At 30.2% G+C, this 21,811-nt stretch overlaps 4 protein-coding genes across 4 annotated transcripts; 2 read left to right on the forward strand and 2 right to left on the reverse strand.

The window, feature by feature from the left end:
* The first annotated feature begins 1,008 nt into the window (after positions 1-1,008).
* Positions 1,009-6,386, forward strand: LOC108779463 (cytochrome P450 4c21). Its single transcript, XM_018546901.1, has 11 exons — positions 1,009-1,039; positions 2,097-2,132; positions 2,220-2,408; positions 3,226-3,232; positions 3,619-3,763; positions 3,840-3,903; positions 3,998-4,092; positions 4,171-4,239; positions 4,765-4,942; positions 5,509-5,688; positions 6,217-6,386. Exons 1-11 carry the CDS (start codon positions 1,009-1,011, stop codon positions 6,384-6,386), a joined length of 1,164 nt encoding a protein of 387 aa, XP_018402403.1.
* A 5,060-nt stretch (positions 6,387-11,446) lies between these two features.
* Vang (Strabismus domain-containing protein Vang) lies at positions 11,447-14,061 on the reverse strand. The gene is made up of 4 exons (XM_018546897.1): positions 13,931-14,061; positions 13,012-13,606; positions 12,372-12,530; positions 11,447-12,286 (listed from the first exon to the last, which is right to left on the reverse strand). Exons 1-4 carry the CDS (start codon positions 14,059-14,061, stop codon positions 11,447-11,449), a joined length of 1,725 nt encoding a protein of 574 aa, XP_018402399.1.
* A 900-nt stretch (positions 14,062-14,961) lies between these two features.
* Positions 14,962-16,543, reverse strand: LOC108779443 (40S ribosomal protein S3-A). The gene is made up of 5 exons (XM_018546875.1): positions 16,504-16,543; positions 16,346-16,438; positions 15,618-15,940; positions 15,325-15,512; positions 14,962-15,168 (listed from the first exon to the last, which is right to left on the reverse strand). The coding sequence occupies exons 2-5, from the start codon at positions 16,376-16,378 to the stop codon at positions 14,984-14,986; spliced, it is 729 nt and encodes a 242-aa protein (XP_018402377.1). The 5' UTR covers positions 16,379-16,438; positions 16,504-16,543; the 3' UTR covers positions 14,962-14,983.
* Positions 16,544-17,285: 742 nt separating this feature from the next.
* On the forward strand, positions 17,286-20,713 carry Rtf1 (RNA polymerase-associated protein Rtf1). Its single transcript, XM_018546876.1, has 7 exons — positions 17,286-17,570; positions 18,237-18,495; positions 18,610-19,017; positions 19,082-19,322; positions 19,394-20,120; positions 20,196-20,466; positions 20,607-20,713. Exons 1-7 carry the CDS (start codon positions 17,490-17,492, stop codon positions 20,711-20,713), a joined length of 2,094 nt encoding a protein of 697 aa, XP_018402378.1. The 5' UTR covers positions 17,286-17,489.
* Positions 20,714-21,811: the final 1,098 nt, after the last annotated feature.

The following is a 21,811-nucleotide window of genomic DNA, read 5'->3' on the forward strand; positions in this document are numbered from 1 at the left end:
GCAATGATAATGCAACTAGTCATATATACACTGCTAGTAGTGAAAATTTACGGTACATGTAGTAACGTAATCTAGATTTTCAATATCATGACAGTATATTGAAACATAGCTTATTTCATACGTAGTAACATATAATGTAAGACTAATTTACATTAACAATAATTTATTGTCAATAAATATTTGCTAATGCTTTATTAATAAAAAAAATATATATATATACTGTTTTTATAAAAGTACATATCATACCAGATGTATTATTCTTTGCACTTTATATATTAATTAAAAAAACATTTAAGAAAATTAAATTATTATTATTTTATACCAATAAAGTTGTTTACATATAGAAAAAAATTATATTATCTTAATAAATCATAAATTCTTTTGTAAATTTTTTTCTAAAAGAGTTATAACATTAAAATTTTACTATTAATTAATACAGTTACTCTAATACCAAATGCAAATATATTTGATTACAATTCGCGCAATTTCTATAACTACAATACGAATCTTTTATTTATAGTTATTATTGTTTTAAAAGTAATAAATAATGATTCAATGTACACCGAATGATTTTCGCAATCATATCTATACATAATCATGAAGGAAAATGTATGGATTTAAAAATTAAAAGATTGAAAATAATAATTCCTATAGAAATTCTTCTTCAAAATCTCTTTTTTATCTTTTAATTTTTGAAATCTGAATATTTATTTTTAAACAACGCAAATACATTAAGTGGACTAACAATAAGCGTTAGATGTTTAAGTGGGGATGGCATGATAAAAGCGTCAATGAGTCGGTGAAAACTGCATTTGGATAGTGACGTTAATGTAGAATTGTCAGTATTTTATTATTTTTATTTTATTATTACTGCTCAGTATTATGACATCTCTGAGTATTGTATTAATAACTTTGGCATGTTTTATTATAAGTTATTACATTTGGAATTATTGTTGTCAAATAAACGTAATTAGAAAAGGAATGGTTCTGCCAGGTCCGAAAAAATATATGACAAAGTATCTTCGTGGAATTCCTGATGGTAAGAAAAAGTAATTTAAATTAGCATACGGTAGAAAGAAAAAGAATGTTTAAAACATTACAATTTGTAATAAAATACTGTTTTTTAATATACACGGGTGAGACTATAAGCGATGATTAATTCCACGAATTTTATTTTCTCTTATATTAGAAACTTTTTTGATAATAATGTTTACAATTTATTCAAAAGATTATGTAATTCTGTTAAATACAATGTTAACAGTAAAGTCCGTATCAAATTTATTAAATTTTGTCTTAAACATTCTCTCTACATTTATATACATGTTTAAATCATAAAAATATTTATTTACACAATAATAATTATTATAAGCAATTAACTTCCATACAATTTAACAATGTAAAAACAATATTGCGATTAGAACTTAAATATGTTTACTGTCATTTGCAACATATTAGAAATAACATATTTTCGACATTACTAAACTCATTTCCAATATCATTCCTGAATCTGTCATGTAATTTTTTTATTTACAAATTTATAATTTGTACTCCCAATATAATATTAATTTTTTTCATGAAAATTATGAATACCTTTTATTATTTGCAAAAATTTGATAAAGTTAAACACACAACGAATAATACTGATTGTAATAATAATGTCAGAGAGAATATAATTGAAATATCATAACGAATTTACGGTTGGATGCACTCAAGTGTGTCCTAGATATACATATGTATAGACAAATGACATTATAAAAATTTATTTTAAAGATATAAAAAAATACAAAAAGATATAACCAATTTTTAGATTTACTAAATATTTTATGTACACTTGGAAAGTATTTTCCATCCCCATTCCAATTATGGTTGAACGAGCCATTTGTTATAATATTTGAACCAAATCAAGTAAAGGTAAATGAATATAACGTTTTTGTTTTATTAACACATATTTTAATTATTTAATTAACAAAGGTATATAAGCAATATATATATATATATATATAACAAAAATGTTAATAATATACATATAACGTTGCAGACTGTTCTAAAAAGCAGACATTGCTTAGATAAAAATATATTATTCTATAAATTAGCAGAAGAAGTATTTGATACAAAATTATTAACAGCTCCTGGTAAAGTATATTTAAAAGATTGAAACTACTAAAATTTTTTAAGGAAGTAAAAGCAAACTATAATTAGAAATATACTTTTCATTTCAGAATCTATATGGAATGAAAATCGAAAAAGAATAACTTCAAGCTTTAGTATAAACATGTTGCAAGGATTTTTTAATACATTCGTTGAAGAATCATTAATGTTGATGAAGAAATTAGAAAAAGTTGAAATAAATGGAAACGAGATTATCTTTCTTGAACATATAACAACGTGTACTTTGGACATTGCATGTAGTAAGAACATGCAATTTGTTTTACTTCTAAATTACCTACTTGTAAAAATCCATTCATGAGAAGCACGTCATTCATGTTTGTTCTCACTCCCGCTTCATCAGATTTAGTTTTCGAACGAACAATTGACACTATAAAAATTTGAGAAAAAATTGAAAGTTTTATGACAAATTAATGATAAATGCTAATTTATTTTATCAATTATACAACTATATAAATACCAGCAACTTAAAAATTTCAGATAATACTTATTTAAAATTATGCAAATTTTACAAAAATAAAACTACAAGCTCTACTTGGATTATTTGTAATCATTACCTGTATGAAAAGTTCATTGTGTGTATCTTATTAATGATTATTTGAATTGCTAAGTTTATTAGGCAGTTTCAGGCATTTTATTTGTAAAATGTTATAAAAAACTTATATTAATACGTGATGTAATAGTCAAAATTATAATGTAATGTGTTAAAACAAACAATTTAAATGATAAATTAATTTATGCGAACAATAACTTATTACAATTTTATTGTTTTCTCAATTATACTTTTATCTACTTGGTGATGATAATAATTTATGGTTATATATATATATAATAATAATGATAATTTATCTTTTCTCTCTGAAAAGTATATTACTATTAAAGATGTTAAAAGTATATCTCTATATAAGTATAGCACTAAAGTCAGTGATAATACACTGATTCACTTTTAGAGAGTTTATAAATTAATATTTTGAATAACAAGCTTTCTTTTTATATTTAAAGGCACTATAGTGGGCATCAAAATGGAATCAAATAAAAAAGATCAATATTTCAAAGCAGTTGCGAGGTATGTTGTTTCTCACATTAAAATTTTTGTAACCGATGCACATATCCTATAAAGATAATTTTAGTCAAATAAAAGTTCTATATTTTTAAATAGAAACTTAACTTTTTCTTCTTACTTTCAACTAACATAAATTAAAGAGGCTTGTGACTTTTTTGTAAAATTAAACTTTTATAAAAATTAATATTCATAAATATGGTATAATCTCCTTTTTTTTAATACAATCATAAAACTCAATAATCACGATTGATGAAATACTTTTTTTATACGCACATATGTATACATATTCATTGTATAATGTAACATACACACACATATACGTACAAAACATATGTTATATTATGTTATAGGTATATAGAATTTTACATAACAAACAGAATTTGTTTCAGATTGAAAGAAATTTTGAGATATAGGGTGTTATCTTCATTGGATGTTTCTTTGTTTGAAAAAATTTATTTGAAGATATTTAATTTTACTACTTTGGGACGGGAACAACAAAAGATTTCAAAGTTGATGCATTCTCTTATTAATGAGGTATATATTGAACAAATTTTTTAATATCAGTTTTTATAAATTTTATTTACTTTTTATTACAAAAATTTTTATATAGATAATACAGCAACAACTGCATGAATTAAGTAAACTGCATGAAACTGAGACGAAAACTAATACAAGTAATAATTTTTTAACATAGAAACTGTGTAGGATATATTTACCATCACAAGATTGATTAACTATTTCCACAATCTTTTTCTTGATTTAATATAGATAAAACGTTTTTCAATGTTCTGATGGAAGCATCTTGTAAAAAAAACTTTACACAGAAAATGATACTTGATAACGTGATTACAATGATCACACTGGTATGTTAATTCAGTAGACCTATTCTTAAATAGGCAATTTAATTCTAATAGAAAATTTAATTCTTTTTTTTTTACCAGGTCTGTGATAAAATTTCTATTACGACTAATTTTGTTGTCTTTATTTTGGCAAATTTCCCAGAAGTACAAGTATGTATTCAATGCAAAATTTGATGTAAAGCAATTAAATTTATTACATAATTATAAATGACACAATTTTAAATTTTGAAAGATATATTTTTAATAATAATAATAGTAATAATATACTACCTTTTAATTCACATGATTTGTATAAAAATTCCTAATATCGTTTTGATTAAATTATGAATATACGGTTTTGTTGTAAACATAAATTGAATTTTATTCGTATAGTGTTTAGTAAAATATTTTAAATTTATAATGGATAGCCACAAAACTTATTATTCTAAACGCTTTAAGTATACATATGTCAACGATGAGTGTACGCGCGCGAGTGCAATATATTCTACTTCAAAGAAAATTACAATATACAAATATATATATATATATATTAATCGAAATCATTATCAACGCTATGATTATTCTCAAAACATCAATTTGCAAATTTATTTATAATAAATTATAATATATAAAATATAACATATAATGTCAAATTATATATCAATATAAAACAATATTTTATTTAATTTTATAAAGGAAAAAGTATATAAAGAATTGTTGACAATTTATGGTACAGAAACGCCAATATCTGCACCAGTTAAATGTGACGATTTACAACATATGCTTTATTTGGACCGAGTCATCGAGGAAACGATGAGACTTTTTCCTACTATACCTGTAATTGGCCGACGACTAACTGAAGATGTAAAAATCGGTGTGTTTATTTTTATAATACAATAAAATATTAACAATAATTCTTAAAATAATTTTATTACATGAATACATTTAGAAATATAGATAATAAAACATCAATCATAGGTGCAAATAACACTGGTTTACAAAAAATTTTTTTTCAATTACTTTGGACCGGACTACGTGTGTCATAGATTTTTGAATGTTAAAAACGATGCCGCAAGCGAAAAAATTCTAGCACGCCAGATTTCCAAGATAATTGAGATTTAATACTGTTACAATTATCTTGGAAATTTGACGCGTCAGAATTTTTTTCATTTGCGACATTACTTTCAGCATTCAAAAATCTATAAAACACACGTAGTCCGATCCAACATAATTCTTTGCTGTAAACTTAATTATTGATTATTGATGTTTTAATAGCTAATAGTCTCTGTTCTTTTATTTAAAATCATTTTAAATACAGTTTCGAGATATTATAAATAATATAAAGCTAATAAATAAGCTGGTATTTAATAAAATATAAAGCGAACTGTATTACATATTGTTAATACATTTCTATTGTAATAATGTTTAAATTCGCTTTAGGAGATTCCATTTTACAGAAAAATACTAATATTATAATAGTACTTATGTTGATGAATCGACAAGAGCAATACTGGCCAAATCCGTTAGAATTTGATCCAGATAGGTTTCTGCCAGAAAGAATAAAGAATTGTCCTTTAAATTATCACATCCCTTTTAGTGATGGACCAAAGAATTGTATAGGTGAGCATAAATAAATACAATGTTACAAAATGAATTTAATATATAACCAAGGTTGCAAAATGCATTATTTTATCATCATTTAGTAACAAATTTGGGAGGGGGGGGGGGGAACGACGTTATATTTTTTTATTAATGGTAATAATAACACAATTAAATTCTTATAACAGTAACGAATGTTATAAGTAGTTATATATACATAAATTTTATCGTTATTATGTACACGTATTACATATGTATAAAACGTGCATAAACAAGAAAAGATTATATTTGCGATTAATGCGATAGATATATATATTGATATGAAAGAAAGAGAGAGAGAGAGAGAGTTTTTCTATGTTAAACTGATCAATTAGACAAATAAATGCAATTCCAAAAAAAAATGAAATTAGCAGAAAGTAATCAAAATTATAACAACTCGAGACGTTTTGAATAACAATAACGTTTACTTTTACAATAAATAACTAGCAATAATAAATAATTATTTTTTAAAGGTAATTTTTTTCTATCTTACACGTAACTAACTTACAGGTACAAAGTACGCGATGATTTCTATGAAAGTTATCTTAGCCACTTTAATACGAACATTCGTATTCAAAGTAGATCGAACCATGCAAATACGTAATATGAAGTTGAAAACGGACGTAACATTATCTACTATTGAACCTTTAAAGATTAGGATTAAGAAACGAGATCTCTAATAAAATAAAAGTTGGTTATTAGATAAAAGAAGACCCTTTTGGAGAAAATTTTTGCATGTATTATAACAACGATTAACATTAATGTAATAACTTAATTTCTAATTTTAATCTTTACTGTCTAATGTATAATATGATTTATAAAGAAATAAATACATATTTAAACAAAATCTTTGAAAAATGTAATTTAATCCTATTCTTCTTTATATAGATTATATAAGCTTTTTAATTATTAATTATTTTTTGTTGTATATTTATAATTTATAATAAATGCTACAATTTATTTATCATCATTTATAATTTGTGTTATAATTTTTTTATATATAGAGTTTTGCGGATTTATTTATTTAGTAATACATGATTTAAATTTGAAATTATATTGAGATAATATATGTGGATTATCTAGTAATAATCTCCTGAATATTACGTGATCCATTCTTTCTATTATATACATATATTATACAATAAAGTATCTTATTCTGTTTTAGAAATTCTAAAATTTATATAATATAATATGTGATATTAAGAAAATTGTATTCTGTATGTTCAAATTGCTTTTCATCTAAATTTGTTGTCTCCTTGACCATTCTAACTTGTGCAATATAATGATATTTCAAGATAATCTTATTGCCTTTCGAGCAATATCTATAATTATATTTATATAACATGACAATCAAGCAGATAGTATCATAGCAAATTTTTCTAATAACTTTTAATTAGTTTTGCTAACTTTTCTTTGATTACCGTCCGAACATATCTAAAATCGAAGGCCGGTTACATACATTCAAACTTGTATCAAGTATACTTCTACAAACATGCTTGACAAATTTATTTATTTGAACGTGTGTGGCTGAGCTAAGATATTCGCCTGACAGCGGAGAGGGGGGAGAAATAAATAGGAGAAATGTATGAACGTATTTCTTATTTATTTATTTTTATTAAAAAAATTTAATTTTAATATTCTTAAAATTGTATTTATTTTCAAATTTAGCATATAGAAAAGTAATTGATTTTCATCATTTTTTTAATTAATACACAATTGGCAAATTCAAAACAAGATAATAAAATATTAAAAATGGTTTAGTATATAATATAATAATTTTTGTTTTCAAACAATTTTTTCGCTATTTTTCCAAATGTATCAGGAGAGCCGGTAGTGCAGGCCATGTTCAAAAACTGAAAGACACTACAAAAGTCTCTTATATCCCGAGCCACCAAAGTCCATTTTTGGGGGTGCATACTAAAATATAAAAAATTTTGAATGGAACGTTATATATGTCCTGAAAGGCGGCATTCCCACGAGTAATTTGAGCCAAAAAAAATTAAAATATTTTATAAAAAACCTTACGATTCTGCTTAAATTTTATGATATTGCGCATCGTACGCCTGCAGCAATTTTTCAATGTTATAATGGGTTGTAAATGTTAATGTGATGTCTTTACATTTTTCGAGATTGACGTCATAACCGTGGGTTTTACAATAAAAAAAAAGTATAATTGATTAACGTTCCTATGTATATTGAATTGGCTAGAATAAAGATCCTACTTCTGTTAAAATAAAATGTTGTAAATTGCTGTTATTATAATAAGATATTACTGCTGTTAAAACTATTTCTAGCGATATGACGAGCGAAAAAATACATATAAGTACAAAAATAAGTTCTGAAAAAACAAAAATTTTTAAAAGAATTAAGAGTTGAAAACTTATATCGCTGCGTTTCAAAATAAGATATCCAGTAATATAAATATGAAAATTAATACTTTTAAATTAAATATATAAATACTTAATTTTATTTTATTACAATTTATATACATTAATTTAAATTTAATCTTGTCAGAGACATTTAAAAAAGTAGTCATTTTAATCGGTTTATTTTTTATAGCATGATCGTACATATATATACGTACTGGTGTCCATGTACAATGTTATGTAATTTTCTCGTTTTAATGTATCATTATACAAAAAATAAATATTATATGTATGTGTTGTTGAAAAATAAGATCTCGGGTTTATCTGGAACCATTTGATCAAATGGTTTAAATGAAATTTAAATCAAATGTTTAGGGTTTTTCACAAAATAAAGTTTCATTTTAACGTATATTTATTTCAGTTTATATACATTTCAGTTTGTTATATATTTTTCCTTGTAATTTATTAGAATATATCATATTCTCATTATTTTCCTTATTTTTTTAGATAATTTAAATTTTTTGTAATTCTCAAATTCCATCTCAAAACTATTTTTCTAAAACCTTTCCATATTTTTAAACGTGCTATAATTCCTAATTATATATTCCTTTGATAGAATATACTCATTAAATAAATAAAAAACTTCATATTTAATACACAAATTTTGTTTTTTATACAAATGTTTTTATTATTTTGCATACCTTATTGTTTATTAATACTTAGTAATATTCAATATTAAAGGTACGTTACGATTTTTTCGAATGAAGTTTTTAAATCAAGGAAGTTTTCCTAAAAGAGGAAAAGACTTTACTTTATACAGTAAATGTATATTTCATCTTTTAAATAGTACACAGTCATCACGAGCACACATAAATTAAAAAAAAAAAAACATCTATAGCAAAAACTTGGTGGAAAAAATACATGCAAGTACTCATAATAATTCGAAGTTAAACGAACTATTCTCGATCTCCTTATTCTGATATATTTTAAGTCAAGGCCCCTCGAACTAGCGCAGCTTAAAAAATTCCAGATGTTTTTTGTTTTATCTTATACGATTTACAAATATTGCGAAGTGTATGATATCGATGAAAACATTATACAAGCATAAAAATCACGCGTGCTTATTTAACTGTACGCTTTCTTGGAAAGCTTATGTTCTCGTAAGAAACATACATTTTTACATGTTTTATCAATCTCATTACGATGAGAGTATATAATTTCGGAATGCGCGATAAAGAAATTTAACAATATTAATTACTTTGATATAAAAATCTTCTCCTATCAAGCTTACGATTCAAGCTTTCGTCTATCAGGTTATTTATCCAATAATGAAAGATTTGTACGAATATGTACATACATATAATCCAATCGTAGAATTTCCGTTTGCTATATATGTACATGTTACAGGCAATCTTCTTATCAAATAATACGGAAGAATGCGCTTAGATCCGCCTGAAGATGTGATGTGCGCCAAGAGATATGTAATTAAGATTCAATTATTGAATTATATTATTACGCCTATACGTACAATCCACGTATTTAATCATTTACATGTTTAAAATTACTTTTATAGCTTACTCATAAATGTTTGTATTAAATAATCATTATGGTAATTGCTTAATCGGTGACGAATTATGTAGGAAGACAGGGAATTGTAATTAAACAGTCTAATAAAAGCAAGTTGACTAGTGTACAAAATGATCTGTAAATTTTATTTGTAAAGCGTTTACGCTTTTCTTTCTATTATTATATCATTAGCAAACATTCAAGAGTAAACAGCAAAAGATAATTTAGGTGCGTACAGATATATAAGTTATCAATGAAGCATATAATTCTTATCTAATCACAACTCAGAAATGTTTAATATAATGAAAATAAAAAAAACAAACTTAACAGAGGATCGCGTATTTTCTATCATATAATAATCTTCATTCATCATTCGTGTGTACTTAAACACTATATCAAAGTAAAATAATAATATTAAAAAAAACGTTAAAGTATATAAAAATTAGGGCTATAGAGTATATTTACTGTGCGTATTGTTACATTGCAGAACATAGGATACCAATATACGAGTGTCATATTTTTCCTTTAACAATGAAACATATATGAATCGTGTGTGCTGCTACATGTGCGCGTATGAACACATACGTATGAATTGTATATATTTAAAGCATATCTCCGTCATGTAAATACTATAATATAAATATGATTTACGAACTTAGGAGACAGAAAGAAAGAATGCGTGTTAATTAATATAAATATCTGAATTCGAATATTTTATTATCCGTATTTTAACCCTCGCGTTTGGATACGGATTCGTTTGAATTCAACTTTGTAAATTATGCCAAAAATATATTTGTAGTGTAATAAATAAAAAAATATTCTGTTTGTTCTGGTTTTAAAATAGAAAAAAATAATGTTTTTATTTCATTTATGTTTTAATTTCCCTTAAATACTATTTTTGAAAAAATACATATTTCAACACATATATTCAAAAATATGTAAAAGAGAAATTATTTAATAAATCTGAATAAACCCCCCGATATTTATAGTTAATCAGCAGGCAAACTATCGTTCTAAAATTAGCCTATCTATATTTTGCTTCAAGAGTATGTGTGTGTGTGTGTGTGTGTGTGTGTGTGTGTGCGTGTGGTGTGGTGTTTGAGTGTACACACATTAAAAATCCATTTAAATATATTTAAGGTGTACACATATATAAAAAATCCATGATATGTAGTATAATGGAATAAATAAATATGTATACGCGCATGCACGTATCTTAAAGATAAACAAAGAACTGAGTATTTTGTTACAATATAAACTAATTATTCTGTCATAATTACTTAAAGGTATATTCAGAAGTATAGATCACTTATTAATATCATTGCAGTTCTTTTTTTTTCGAAAAAAGGAAATGACGTAATCATAAATGTTGTTAAGAAAATGATGGCGAATTATTCTCTTATGTTTTCTCAGTCTCTATTGTATTAGAATATCTAAGTACTATTATTATACTGTTGTTCAACAGTCCATGTTCATCAATAAGCAGAAGTTTTAAATAACATTCTAAAAGGACTTAATTTTGTTAAAAAATTACATCTAAAAGAATTTTAGCGCAAATAAGATTTAATCGAAATAATAATTAAAAATGTTTTCCGCACGAGACAAAATCTAATATCCATCATGTCATATCTTTACCATAAAATAATCTTCAACAATGCTCTCGTCACAGGAAAGATTTTATATTAAGCATTATCTCGATTAAAACATCATTTGTACCAAAAATCTTTTCAAGCACATTTATTTAGAATAATTGTACTTAATTTCATAAATGTCAGACGATAAATTTATTTCAAACTTTGTCAAGTATTTTAAACAGAGGTTTCTGAATTCAAGCGCAAAAGAAATTTATTCGATTTAGGATGTGCTAATTGTTCGGTAAGATTAAAATGTGGTAATCTATACACTGTACACAGGAGCGCCACTTCGCCCTGTCTCAACTGAAACTCACAACCATTAGCGACCGGGCGAGAGGGTAGCTCTCCTTCGCATACCAAGGCCCAGTGATGCGATCGTTTTTGCCTCTCTTTCTCGTTCGACAACACCGGACTCGCAGCGAAGAATGGTTCCAGAAAGGCGCGCGGCGCTGCATCTTGAGCTAAACATCGGGCGAGTCGGTTCAAGATAGATTCTACGGAATGACGCGGTTGTTGCCGGGTGATTCTCAAATACTTCTGTAAAGCTCTTGCCATAGAGGGAAATACTGCTTGCGCAGCTTCCATAGGATCCATCGGTCCAGGATTTGGCGTGGATTCTACCTCGGAATGCAAACGTTTGATATGCGCAAACGCTTCTTCGGCGGCAGTAATGAGTCTCGCGCGACGTTTCCGCACTCGTCGCTCGTAATCATGTTCCTCGTAGAAGCGCTCATTGTGACTTGAATCACGACGACGCGCTTGTGCCGTTAGAACTGCCCGATCTCCGCTTCCGCCGCGCGATTGCATACCACCGGTCACTCCTCCACCGTCAACCTCGTAAAACTTAAAACTTGATTGCTTCCTACCAGATTTCGAGACCGGCAACCTTTCCAAATATGGATTGTAAATTGGAAAATCTGTATAGTACTTTTCTAGAACCCATACGGCTGCTCTCTGTATCGATAACTGGCCAATCGCATAAGATCTTGATTCACCGTCCGGCGATCTAACGACCTGTAAACGAAAATAATGTATATAAATTAAAATGCACGTTGCGATTAAGTATCATTAAGTAACGATGTGAAGAACATTTGCGCACCTTAAGATAAAACATAGGCTGTAAATGACGAACTTCGATAAGGAGCACTGCGGTGTAATGTATAAACAGGAGTGTATTGGCAAGGGTACCTGCATAATTTACTAAACTTTTGTACTCTGTTATTTCGCCATTGGCAACAGTCTTAGCACTCTCGGTGACCTGAAAAATATCGAACACTTTAATAACAATATATATATATTTATGAAGATAGAATATGTTTTCCAGCAAAGGGGATACAATTGAGATAGTAAATCATTGCATTCTGATTTTGTATCTTGAAATGAAATAAAAATTACAAAAGTGAGCATTAGGTATTGACCAATGAAATTATAAATATTCTATTGAATTCATTTACTTTTGTAATTTCCATCTTGTTTCAAGATATCAAATCAACTCCTGTTGCTCGACAATGTTAAGGATAAAATAATTCACTATATTATAAAGTGTGACATCTTTTTTTATCCATAATGAATCAATTCTAGATTGATTAATGATATCACATATCTTTTATTTTAATTTTTATTGGATAAAGTCATGATGCTTTCAAGTTAATCAATCTCAGATCAATCCAAATCCATTGTGATCCAAAGTACCTTGCTGAAAAACACATAATTGCATGAACCTTGTCCAAAACAATTACCTGTACAACGTAAAAAAGCCAATAAGTACAAATGCACAGGGTAGTAAGTAGCAGCACTCCTGCCTTGAATAAAAATATGCGTGGCATGGTAGCGGTTCGTGGATGTAGGAACACTGCCCAGCTACCGATGACCAGTAGCACCAGTTTGAAGGCCAATCCTAACAGTTCGCCTTTGCACTCGGCATTGCATGACAGTAGATGCAATTTCTGCTGCATTGTCAGTACCGTTGTCGAGTCAGGAAAAAATCCCAGCTTAGGCAAAATGACCATGGCTATTGGACTAAGAAAGGCGCTTATCCCAAGTATCATCGCCACAATTGGACCAACATAGCGATTACAGCTGGAACCAAACGTGCTATCGGCTTCATTTGGCCAGTGGCTTACATCCTCGGTTGATTCTGATCTATCCGAGGTATTGCCAGTGACAGCTGTAGTGTTCTCTCCCCAGTTCTCATCCTGAGGCAGTATTTGTACCTCAATTACTTCTTGACCCATGTTATCCACACTGTCTCCTCGTACGTTCACTGTTGTTTGAAATGGAGCCATTTCACTAGTATCCAAATTCTGTCTCTCTTTCCTTTGACTTCGATTGCTTCTGTCACAGAAGATTACAGGCGATTAATAAAAATAAAAATTGAGACAGACACAATTTTACTATTGAAATAACTTGCTGATTTTAATTAGATAATGTCATGCTTCTTTGTTTTGTTTTAATAGCCTGAAGCGAATCTCTTCCATGTATTGTGGAATCCAAAAAAATACTTATCTACATCCATTCGATTATACATAACTAAAACTATAGCGACTGTTGAAGAAACGTATGATTTCTTCTGTATACAACCACGCAAGACAAAACACAGAATTATTAAAACGCCTGGGTTTTTTTTTAGGTCGATTAGATAAAATTTCTGAAGCATACCTAGTGGTACGATGAGAATGCTGCCTGTGATGCTGCTTCGAACTGTGAGATCGATGATGTTTCTGGGAGTTTCTGCTGTGGTGGCTATGGCTATGCTCGCTAGCCCCGGACTTTACGCTCTCCGTCTCCATTCCACGACAAAGGCTACCGATCGCTCGCTACCCCATAAGAGCGTACCCTCCCTCGCGCACGAACGAACGACGGACACATGTATCGCGATGACCACCCTACGTAACCTTGATCAGCTCCAATATTCACCTTGTCAAGTCAAGGTATATAGTGTATAGTCGCCGCGCGTCCACGGTCCAGACATTCTCGGAGCGTCGCGGTCACGTGCACACCTTTGACATTCCGTTATCCGTAGAGAACAGGTCGCCGTCGTCACCGGTACGCGGTGAGATCGGAACGGTCGACGAAACCCCGATTCTCGGCGTCGGACGCGTAAAAAACGGACGCCGACACGCCTAACGTTTTATTATTCCCACCCCCTCTGTCCGGCTCCAAGCAGCCGGGCTACCACATTCCGTAGTAATTGCTGCGATTGAAAACACTGTGGAGTCTCTAGGGGAATTTTATCCCGACGCGATTACGCTAGAGAAAGACCAGAAAGACCCATGAATTATTTATGGCTCTCTCTCGCACGATATAAAAATAATTCCACTTGACGTTTACAACCCCAAATAAAATCTTCTCGTTTAATGTTTGACAAATTCATCCTCGTTATTTATTAAATGTCAAAGATTCAACTTGTAAATGTCAAAACGCATCCTATTGCGGCAATAGAGAAATCACTTATCTAATTACGTTTCTATATTATATAGAACTTAATCCACAGATTTTATGGATTAAACCATTTTCCAAATCAAGCAGCTTTTATTTGACAAAATATTTATCATGTTTAAAATAATGAACAATTTTATAAATAAAAATATGTTGAACTGTCAGAACAATCGATAAATTATTTCGATTAAAAACGTTTACAATATTTTAGAGAATAAAACACTTCTTGTATTTTCTTTTCAAATGTTTATCTCAAATGATTATTACAATTTATCACACAGTAATGGGAGCCGGTTGAGGTAGATCTTTGGACGGTTTCACCTCGGAACTGGGAACTGATGGTGGCACTTCTTCTTTTGGTTCCACAATAGATACATAATCCGGAAGAGGTTTCTTTGGGCCGCTCTTGCCATTAGGATCCCAAGGAAGCATAATTTTAACCTTGATCCCTAATACGCCTGAAATACATTCAAAATAAAATACAGAATAACAAATAAAAATATAATACAATTTTTTTTAATACATTATAAACTTAATATATATTTCGAATTAAATTTTGTAAGTACATTATTAAATTACGAATTAATGAAATAATCATGAGAATGCAATTGTACCTTGTCGAAGAAGCACATGCCGAGTGGCAGTGTTCACATACTCGTTAGTCGGCTCACCGGAGTGTATCATAAGGCCATCGACAAATTTCATCGATTTTGCTCTTTGACCACGCAGTTTACCACTGACAACCACCTCGCAACCTTTAGCACCTGATTCCATGATGAAACGTAGGACACCATAACACGCCCTGATTAAGAACAAATTTTCCAATAGAAAGAATAGAAAATCTGAAGACACGGGTAATGTCTCGGTAAGGTTAATAGAATAAGTGAAATAAAAATCTCAATTTTACCGTCGTACGGCAAGGCCACCGATCAATTTATATCGAAGAGATTCTGCCTGAGCAATTGCACACAAGCCACGTGTAGCGACCTTCTCGGCATACAACTCGACATTCTGTGGTTCTTTAAAATTAAAACGTTTCTGTACTACAGAGGTAAGCTCTCTGATCCTACGTCCCTTTTCACCGAGCACACTTTGCGTATGAGTAGCCAACAAGATAATTTCTGTTCGATTTGGTGTAACACGAACCTCTACACCAGAATAACCATCTTCAGCGAGTTCGCGAGTCAAAAACTCGTTTAGCTCAGCCCTGAAGACACCGTCTCCAACAAACTGAAGATACAAAGAAAAAAGTAAATATCAAATTTAATTTATTTTATATATAATTTAGCATCAAAATTTATTTTAAAAAATATACAATGTTAAATACTAATACTTAAATATGAAAGAATATTGCAAAAAAAAAAAAAAAAAACATTAATACGTGCTACTCTGGATTTTACAAAATTTTATACATTTTAAATAATTTTGTAATGAAACACACAGAATTGTGAAATCCACATGTGACAGAGTCCCATCTTTGTAATACTAAAAACATTTCTATTATGATTTATAATTCGCCTGACTTGTGATAAAATATTCAAAAAACCTTCAACACTGTAAATATAGTTTTGTCTTCTCAAATTTATTATGCATTTGATATTTATTATAATAAATTCTTGAAAAAATATTACTAACCTTCCTCTTCTTGGATATCGAACGATTCTCCATGTTCAATTAATGTCTCTTTTGGGATATTTAGCGAATCACAGATTTCTTTCTAAATTGTGACTAAAATATAAAGAGAATTACATTATTAATTGTACTATAAATAAAAATTTATAACATTAACGTACCACTTCTTTTAACTTTTCGTTCAACGTGACTTTTCACGCAACCTTCTTCTTTCTTTTCAAGTGTTGGCAACCACAGGCGGCACAGGCAACCTAGATATCAGAGAAGCGCAACCGGCTTAAGTCAGTATCGCAAAATTACTAAGAAAAGTATTAAAAATGGCGTCGTTTGCAGACGAATTATGAAATCCACCAATCGTCTATTAGTTAGCCATTTTTAATACCACTGAATGAATGTCATGATTGGCTGACAATCAGGACGCGGAACATCGGTTGCGCTTCTCTGATATCTAGGACTCTAAAGCCGGTATTCATAGTCAGTTCTTATATTCAAGACCGTCTTAAGTTCAGTCTTGAAGAGTTACGAACCAATCAGAGGGTCGCTTTAGCATCTTAAGACATTACTTAGGACAGTCTTCAAATAAGGACTGACTATGATGCCTGGTTTATGCCTGGTTCAGGTCTTAATCCCAAGATCTTAAAATTCAACCAATAAAGCTACCAGTTCTAATCGAAATTTGAATTCTATTGGCTGAATTTTAGGATTAAGTCCCTTAAGACCGAAGCATAAACCAGGCATGAATACCGGCCTTAAGGCAACCAAGGTTGGACTAGGCTAGAGTCCCTATAATATAGGGACATAGATGTCCGCGGAATCTGATTCGTTGCGTATCGGAAATTCACTAAATTCACTAGACCTGATATTCTAGTCTACATAACGACGTCTGCTAGCGTTGGCGCTGTTGCGCATACGTGAAACTCCATCTCGGCAACGTACGGCTTGTCGTTTCGCGGCTTTGTATCGGTGTTGTCACAATCTTTTCCTCGTTTCTAGTTTCCATTTCTATTCCCTTCTGTTCTCTCTGCCTGAAATTTCTGTTCTACACGTTACTAAAAGCTGCTTCGGTCGATTCTCTGTGCTTGCGTCGTATGAGGCACGGTGAAATTTTATCGTTTACGTATCCCATTGACGGGCTCGCGCCGCCAGGATGCCCAAGAGGAAGCATCAGGCCCTCATAGATTCCGACAGTAGCGGGAGTGCGTCGGAAAGCGGTTCGGACTTGGACAATGTAAATAGCTTAGCCTTTACAATTTTAAAGTACTTTGCTATTTATCTCCGCGTCCATTATCCATACCGTATGTTTATCCTCCGTTCACTATTATGAATTGCAAAGTGCAGGCTGAACTTCGTTTATGTTCTAAGCGACTTTGCATAATTTACGGTAATATCCAATAAAAGTGCATAAATATGTATGCACAAATTGTATGCAATATATTAAATAAAGTATCTTTTAAGATGTGAATACACAATAGGAAATGAAATGCTTAAACAGTCAAACTGGATCTTTAGTATAGCTTTGTATATAAATGTACATATCCATTTCTGTAAACCACGCGCCAAATATTTTAAGCATTTTAGAATCTTTTACGAATGAATATTTTAAAATAAAATAATATCTATTTTTAGCTCTATTAAACTACCTTGATTGTTTTAATGCCTGATTGTATTTTTTATCTGGAACACGGAGAATGTGCTAGGTGTAATACAATTGCAGGAGAAATAGATTATATGTAATATAAAATATATAATTGTTCATTATGCATGCAATTATGAATAATGTGTTGAAGCTTGTCGTGCAACACAATGCAACGTGGAACTGAGTGGAGCTACTGTCAGATTCTTTTTCCATGATTTTATCATTAATAATTGAGCACATGTCTTTATTAAATTTTAGGATCTATTGTCACTGGCAAAGAAAAAGAAAGGAAAGTCTCAAGATGATTCTCAATCGAATGAAGATAATGGATCCATTAAAAAAGATACTAAACATGATTCAGATATATCAGATTCTGATGATAACTGGAATAACAAAGCTGGGAAAACAAAGAAGAAAAAATCATCAAAAAGAAGTAAACGAAAGATGACAAAGTCCAGCTCAGAGGATAGTGCCAGTGAGAAGGAATCGGCTAAACAGCTTTCGGAGCCAGAAGAAGGTATATGAAAATTATTTCTTGTACAAATGTGTATTTCATTATTTATTTTAATATACGAATATGATCCTTTTAGTTTTACTGTTTATAAATAACAATCAATTTATTTGTGTTTAGGTGAGGTATCAGACTCAGATCCGAGCGGTTCCAGTTCTAGCCAAGAAGAATTCAATGATGGCTATGATGATAAACTTATGGGAGATGCAGAGGATCAAGCTAGACTTGCACAAATGACTGAGAAAGAACGTGAACAAGAAATCTTTAAACGAATTGAACAACGTGAAATTATGAAAACAAGATTTGAAATTGAAAAGAAATTAAGAATGGCTAAGAAGCAAGAATTGAAAAAACAAAAGGAATCAAAAAAGAAGGAGAAGGGTATTGAAGAGAAACAGAAAATAGATCGAGCCCCAGATCCTAAAGAGAGGAGTAAAGATCGCAAGAAGACGATAGAAGAAAAGCAAGACAAGAAATCTCATGCAATGTCATTGCTCAAAGCTAGACGCGAAGAGAAGAAGGAACGAGGTAGGTTTCTTATATATTCTCTTTGCGTATTGTGATTATTTCTAACGCTAGTCTTTTATTAAAGAGGAAAAAGAGAAACAGAGGATAGAGCAGCAGCAACAACAATCAAAGGATATGGAAGAAGAAGAATTGGAAGATGATCATAAAGCTGCTGCAAATAAAACGAAACTGAAGGCATCTGATATATATTCCGATGACAGTGGTTCATCGGACAGTGGGGAAGAAGAAGAAGTAACTAAGACAGCGCCTCAACGTAGATCATCTTCGAGTGAAAGTCGAGATTCGGATTCCGACAACGATAAAAAGTAAGTTTTAACTACACTTTTTATTAAATATTTTTTATATTTCTTGTACAATATTTATATCATTATTTTAGGTCAATCACTAGCAATAAAGCTAGACCCAAGAAACCAGTATATATCAGTACTAAGGAAGATCTAAATAAGATTCGACTCTCTCGTCACAAAATGGAGAGATTTGTTCATTTACCTTTCTTTGACAGAGTAGTGCAAGGTTGCTTTGTCAGAATAGGAATCGGCAATAATAACGGTAAACCTGTCTATAGAGTAGCTGAAATAAGCGGTGTGTGTGAGACAGGAAAGATTTATCAACTCGGTGGTACGAGGACGAATAAGGGACTGAAATTACGTCATGGTGCTCAGGAACGTGTATTTAGATTGGAGTTTGTCTCAAATCAGGAATTTACGGATTCCGAATTCTTTAAGTGGAAAGAAACTTGTGCACTGCAAGGAATATCGACACCTACGTTTGATGAAGTAGAGCAAAAGTTAAAGGATATTAAGGAAGCGCTGGTATACGAATTCAAAGAAGAGGATATAGAAAAAATAGTACGTGAAAAGGAGAGATTCAAACAGACTCCGTACAATTACGCAATGAAGAAAGCGCAGTTGATGAGGGAACGTGATGCGGCTAATTGTAGAGGAGATGACGAGACAGCTAGTCGACTTAATCAAGAATTAGGTGAATTAGAGGAGCGTGCATCGGAGCTGGATAAAATGCGCACGGCAACAATTTCCAGTATATCATATATAAATGATCGTAACAGAAAGAAAAATGTAGAGGAAGCTGAGAAGGCTATAATGGTAACATTTAGGATATATTTTTCATTATTCAATCGATTAATGATATTTTAATTTCAACCGAATTTGTTCTAATAGGAAGAACTAAAGGCTAATAAGGGTAAAAAAGTCGATGACCCATTCACCAGACGAAGTACTAAGCCAAGGATGGTGTATAAGCCAGAAGATGAGTCTGAAGTGGTAGCAACAGTTCCAGTAAACGATAAATCAAATCCTCATCCGGCTGGAGAGTCAGTGTCGGCTGCTGATAAAGAAAATGGACAGGATTCTAAGAAGAAGCAAAGTACAGAAGATCTATTTGATGCACATGATTTTGATATAACAATTGATTTGGAAGTTCCTATTCCAAGTAAGTTCTGCAAGAAGTACTGTATGAAGTTACAAATTTGTGTCTAATAATTAAAACAAAACGGGATATGTGTAGAGTACAAATATATATGTGTACATTTGTTTGTATATATAATAAAATTTATACAATTTTATTTCTAGACAATCCTGTCAGCGTTTTACCGAAGCCCATTAATAATATCAAGGATACAGGACCACGCCGATCGTTAAATTTAGAAGATTACAAAAAGAAACGCGGTCTTATCTAACAGTTCATACGTTTTAAACAGTTGATACGTTTTAAACGTAATGATAAAATAAGGTTAAGTTATCGAGGTTGTCTTGTAGTAATTAAAGATATCTCCTCATGTATTGAATGCTCTGTTTAATAACAAGAACGGGAGATACGTTCTTGTAATAATTGACTGAGAGATTAGGTTATTTATGACAATTGCAATGTTACTACTAATATCTGTTTAATACATTGAGTGTGGTAGTGGTTTCCTAGTTCTATACATGAAGGATTAAGTGATACTGTATTACAGTTACATAATAAATAAAGGGATATTATCGAAACAAATTATATGACATCTGGTGGTTTTTAGAATTTTATAACATAATGTTAGAATAACAATTATATCCGCGTACAGATGTGACACATACGGATTACTTATGGACATGTATTGGAGATCATTACTGTGTATAATTTAACCAAAATTTTATTACGCACTCTTTGATGTATTTATTCACCATAAAGACTGTAAAAAGAATCACTATCAACATGACACTCAATGTACTGAAAAGATTTTAATTAAGGTTCCAACTCTTCAAAAAGGTTTCAACGAATCGGTTCCTGTTGTGTATTTCAAATAGCGACATTATCATTGTTGGACGGAAAATATAATTGTACACACGCAATAATTGTGTATATAAAACAGTTTGATTGATAATGACAGTACTTAAGGAATAAGGAATTATCGAGGTATATGTATTACTTAGATGACACGGAAAAATCTAATTTTACGTTTTATCACACATCTTCCAATACACGTGGGGGACAACCATATATCTCGTAATACTTAAATAAAAATAGAGAGAAAAAAAGGAAAATATATTTATACTGAACGGTTAAGTTATTTGCCAAATAACTTTTAAAAAATTTCTTACAAATTGTTTATATAAGAATTGACTTTGATTACAGTAAATGGTATAAGAGAGATTTTGCGTTGTATACGATAGAATAGAAATCTTGCTGAAAGGCCATTTTATCAGAAAATGGAAGGTATATGTATTAACGTAAACACTACAATATTATTAATTAGATAAACTTATATTTAATTTGCATATTCTGTATGTAGTGTATACTG

Source organism: Cyphomyrmex costatus, unplaced genomic scaffold (assembly GCF_001594065.2).
Source record: "Cyphomyrmex costatus isolate MS0001 unplaced genomic scaffold, Ccosl1.0 scaffold6, whole genome shotgun sequence".
NCBI lineage: Eukaryota > Metazoa > Arthropoda > Insecta > Hymenoptera > Formicidae > Cyphomyrmex > Cyphomyrmex costatus.

Coding starts and splice junctions, on each gene's coding strand:
- LOC108779463 (XM_018546901.1), top strand. CDS start 1,009: ATGACAAAGTATCTTCGTGGAATTCCTGATG. Junction 2,133..2,219: donor AAAATTATTAACAGCTCCTG/GTAAAGTATATT, acceptor TTTTCATTTCAG/AATCTATATGGAATGAAAAT. Junction 4,093..4,170: donor TGATTACAATGATCACACTG/GTATGTTAATTC, acceptor TTTTTTTACCAG/GTCTGTGATAAAATTTCTAT.
- Vang (XM_018546897.1), bottom strand. CDS start 14,061: ATGGAGACGGAGAGCGTAAAGTCCGGGGCTAGCGAGCATAGCCATAGC. Junction 13,607..13,930: donor CATTCTCATCGTACCACTAG/GTATGCTTCAGA, acceptor CTTCTGTGACAG/AAGCAATCGAAGTCAAAGGA. Junction 12,531..13,011: donor GGCTTTTTTACGTTGTACAG/GTAATTGTTTTG, acceptor GATATTTTTCAG/GTCACCGAGAGTGCTAAGAC.
- LOC108779443 (XM_018546875.1), bottom strand. CDS start 16,378: ATGGAGAATCGTTCGATATCCAAGAAGAGGAAG. Junction 15,941..16,345: donor CGATATCCAAGAAGAGGAAG/GTTAGTAATATT, acceptor TTGTATCTTCAG/TTTGTTGGAGACGGTGTCTT. Junction 15,169..15,324: donor GCATGTGCTTCTTCGACAAG/GTACAATTGCAT, acceptor AATGTATTTCAG/GCGTATTAGGGATCAAGGTT.
- Rtf1 (XM_018546876.1), top strand. CDS start 17,490: ATGCCCAAGAGGAAGCATCAGGCCCTCATAGATTCCGACAGTAGCGGG. Junction 18,496..18,609: donor GCTTTCGGAGCCAGAAGAAG/GTATATGAAAAT, acceptor ATTTGTGTTTAG/GTGAGGTATCAGACTCAGAT. Junction 20,467..20,606: donor TTTGGAAGTTCCTATTCCAA/GTAAGTTCTGCA, acceptor TTTTATTTCTAG/ACAATCCTGTCAGCGTTTTA.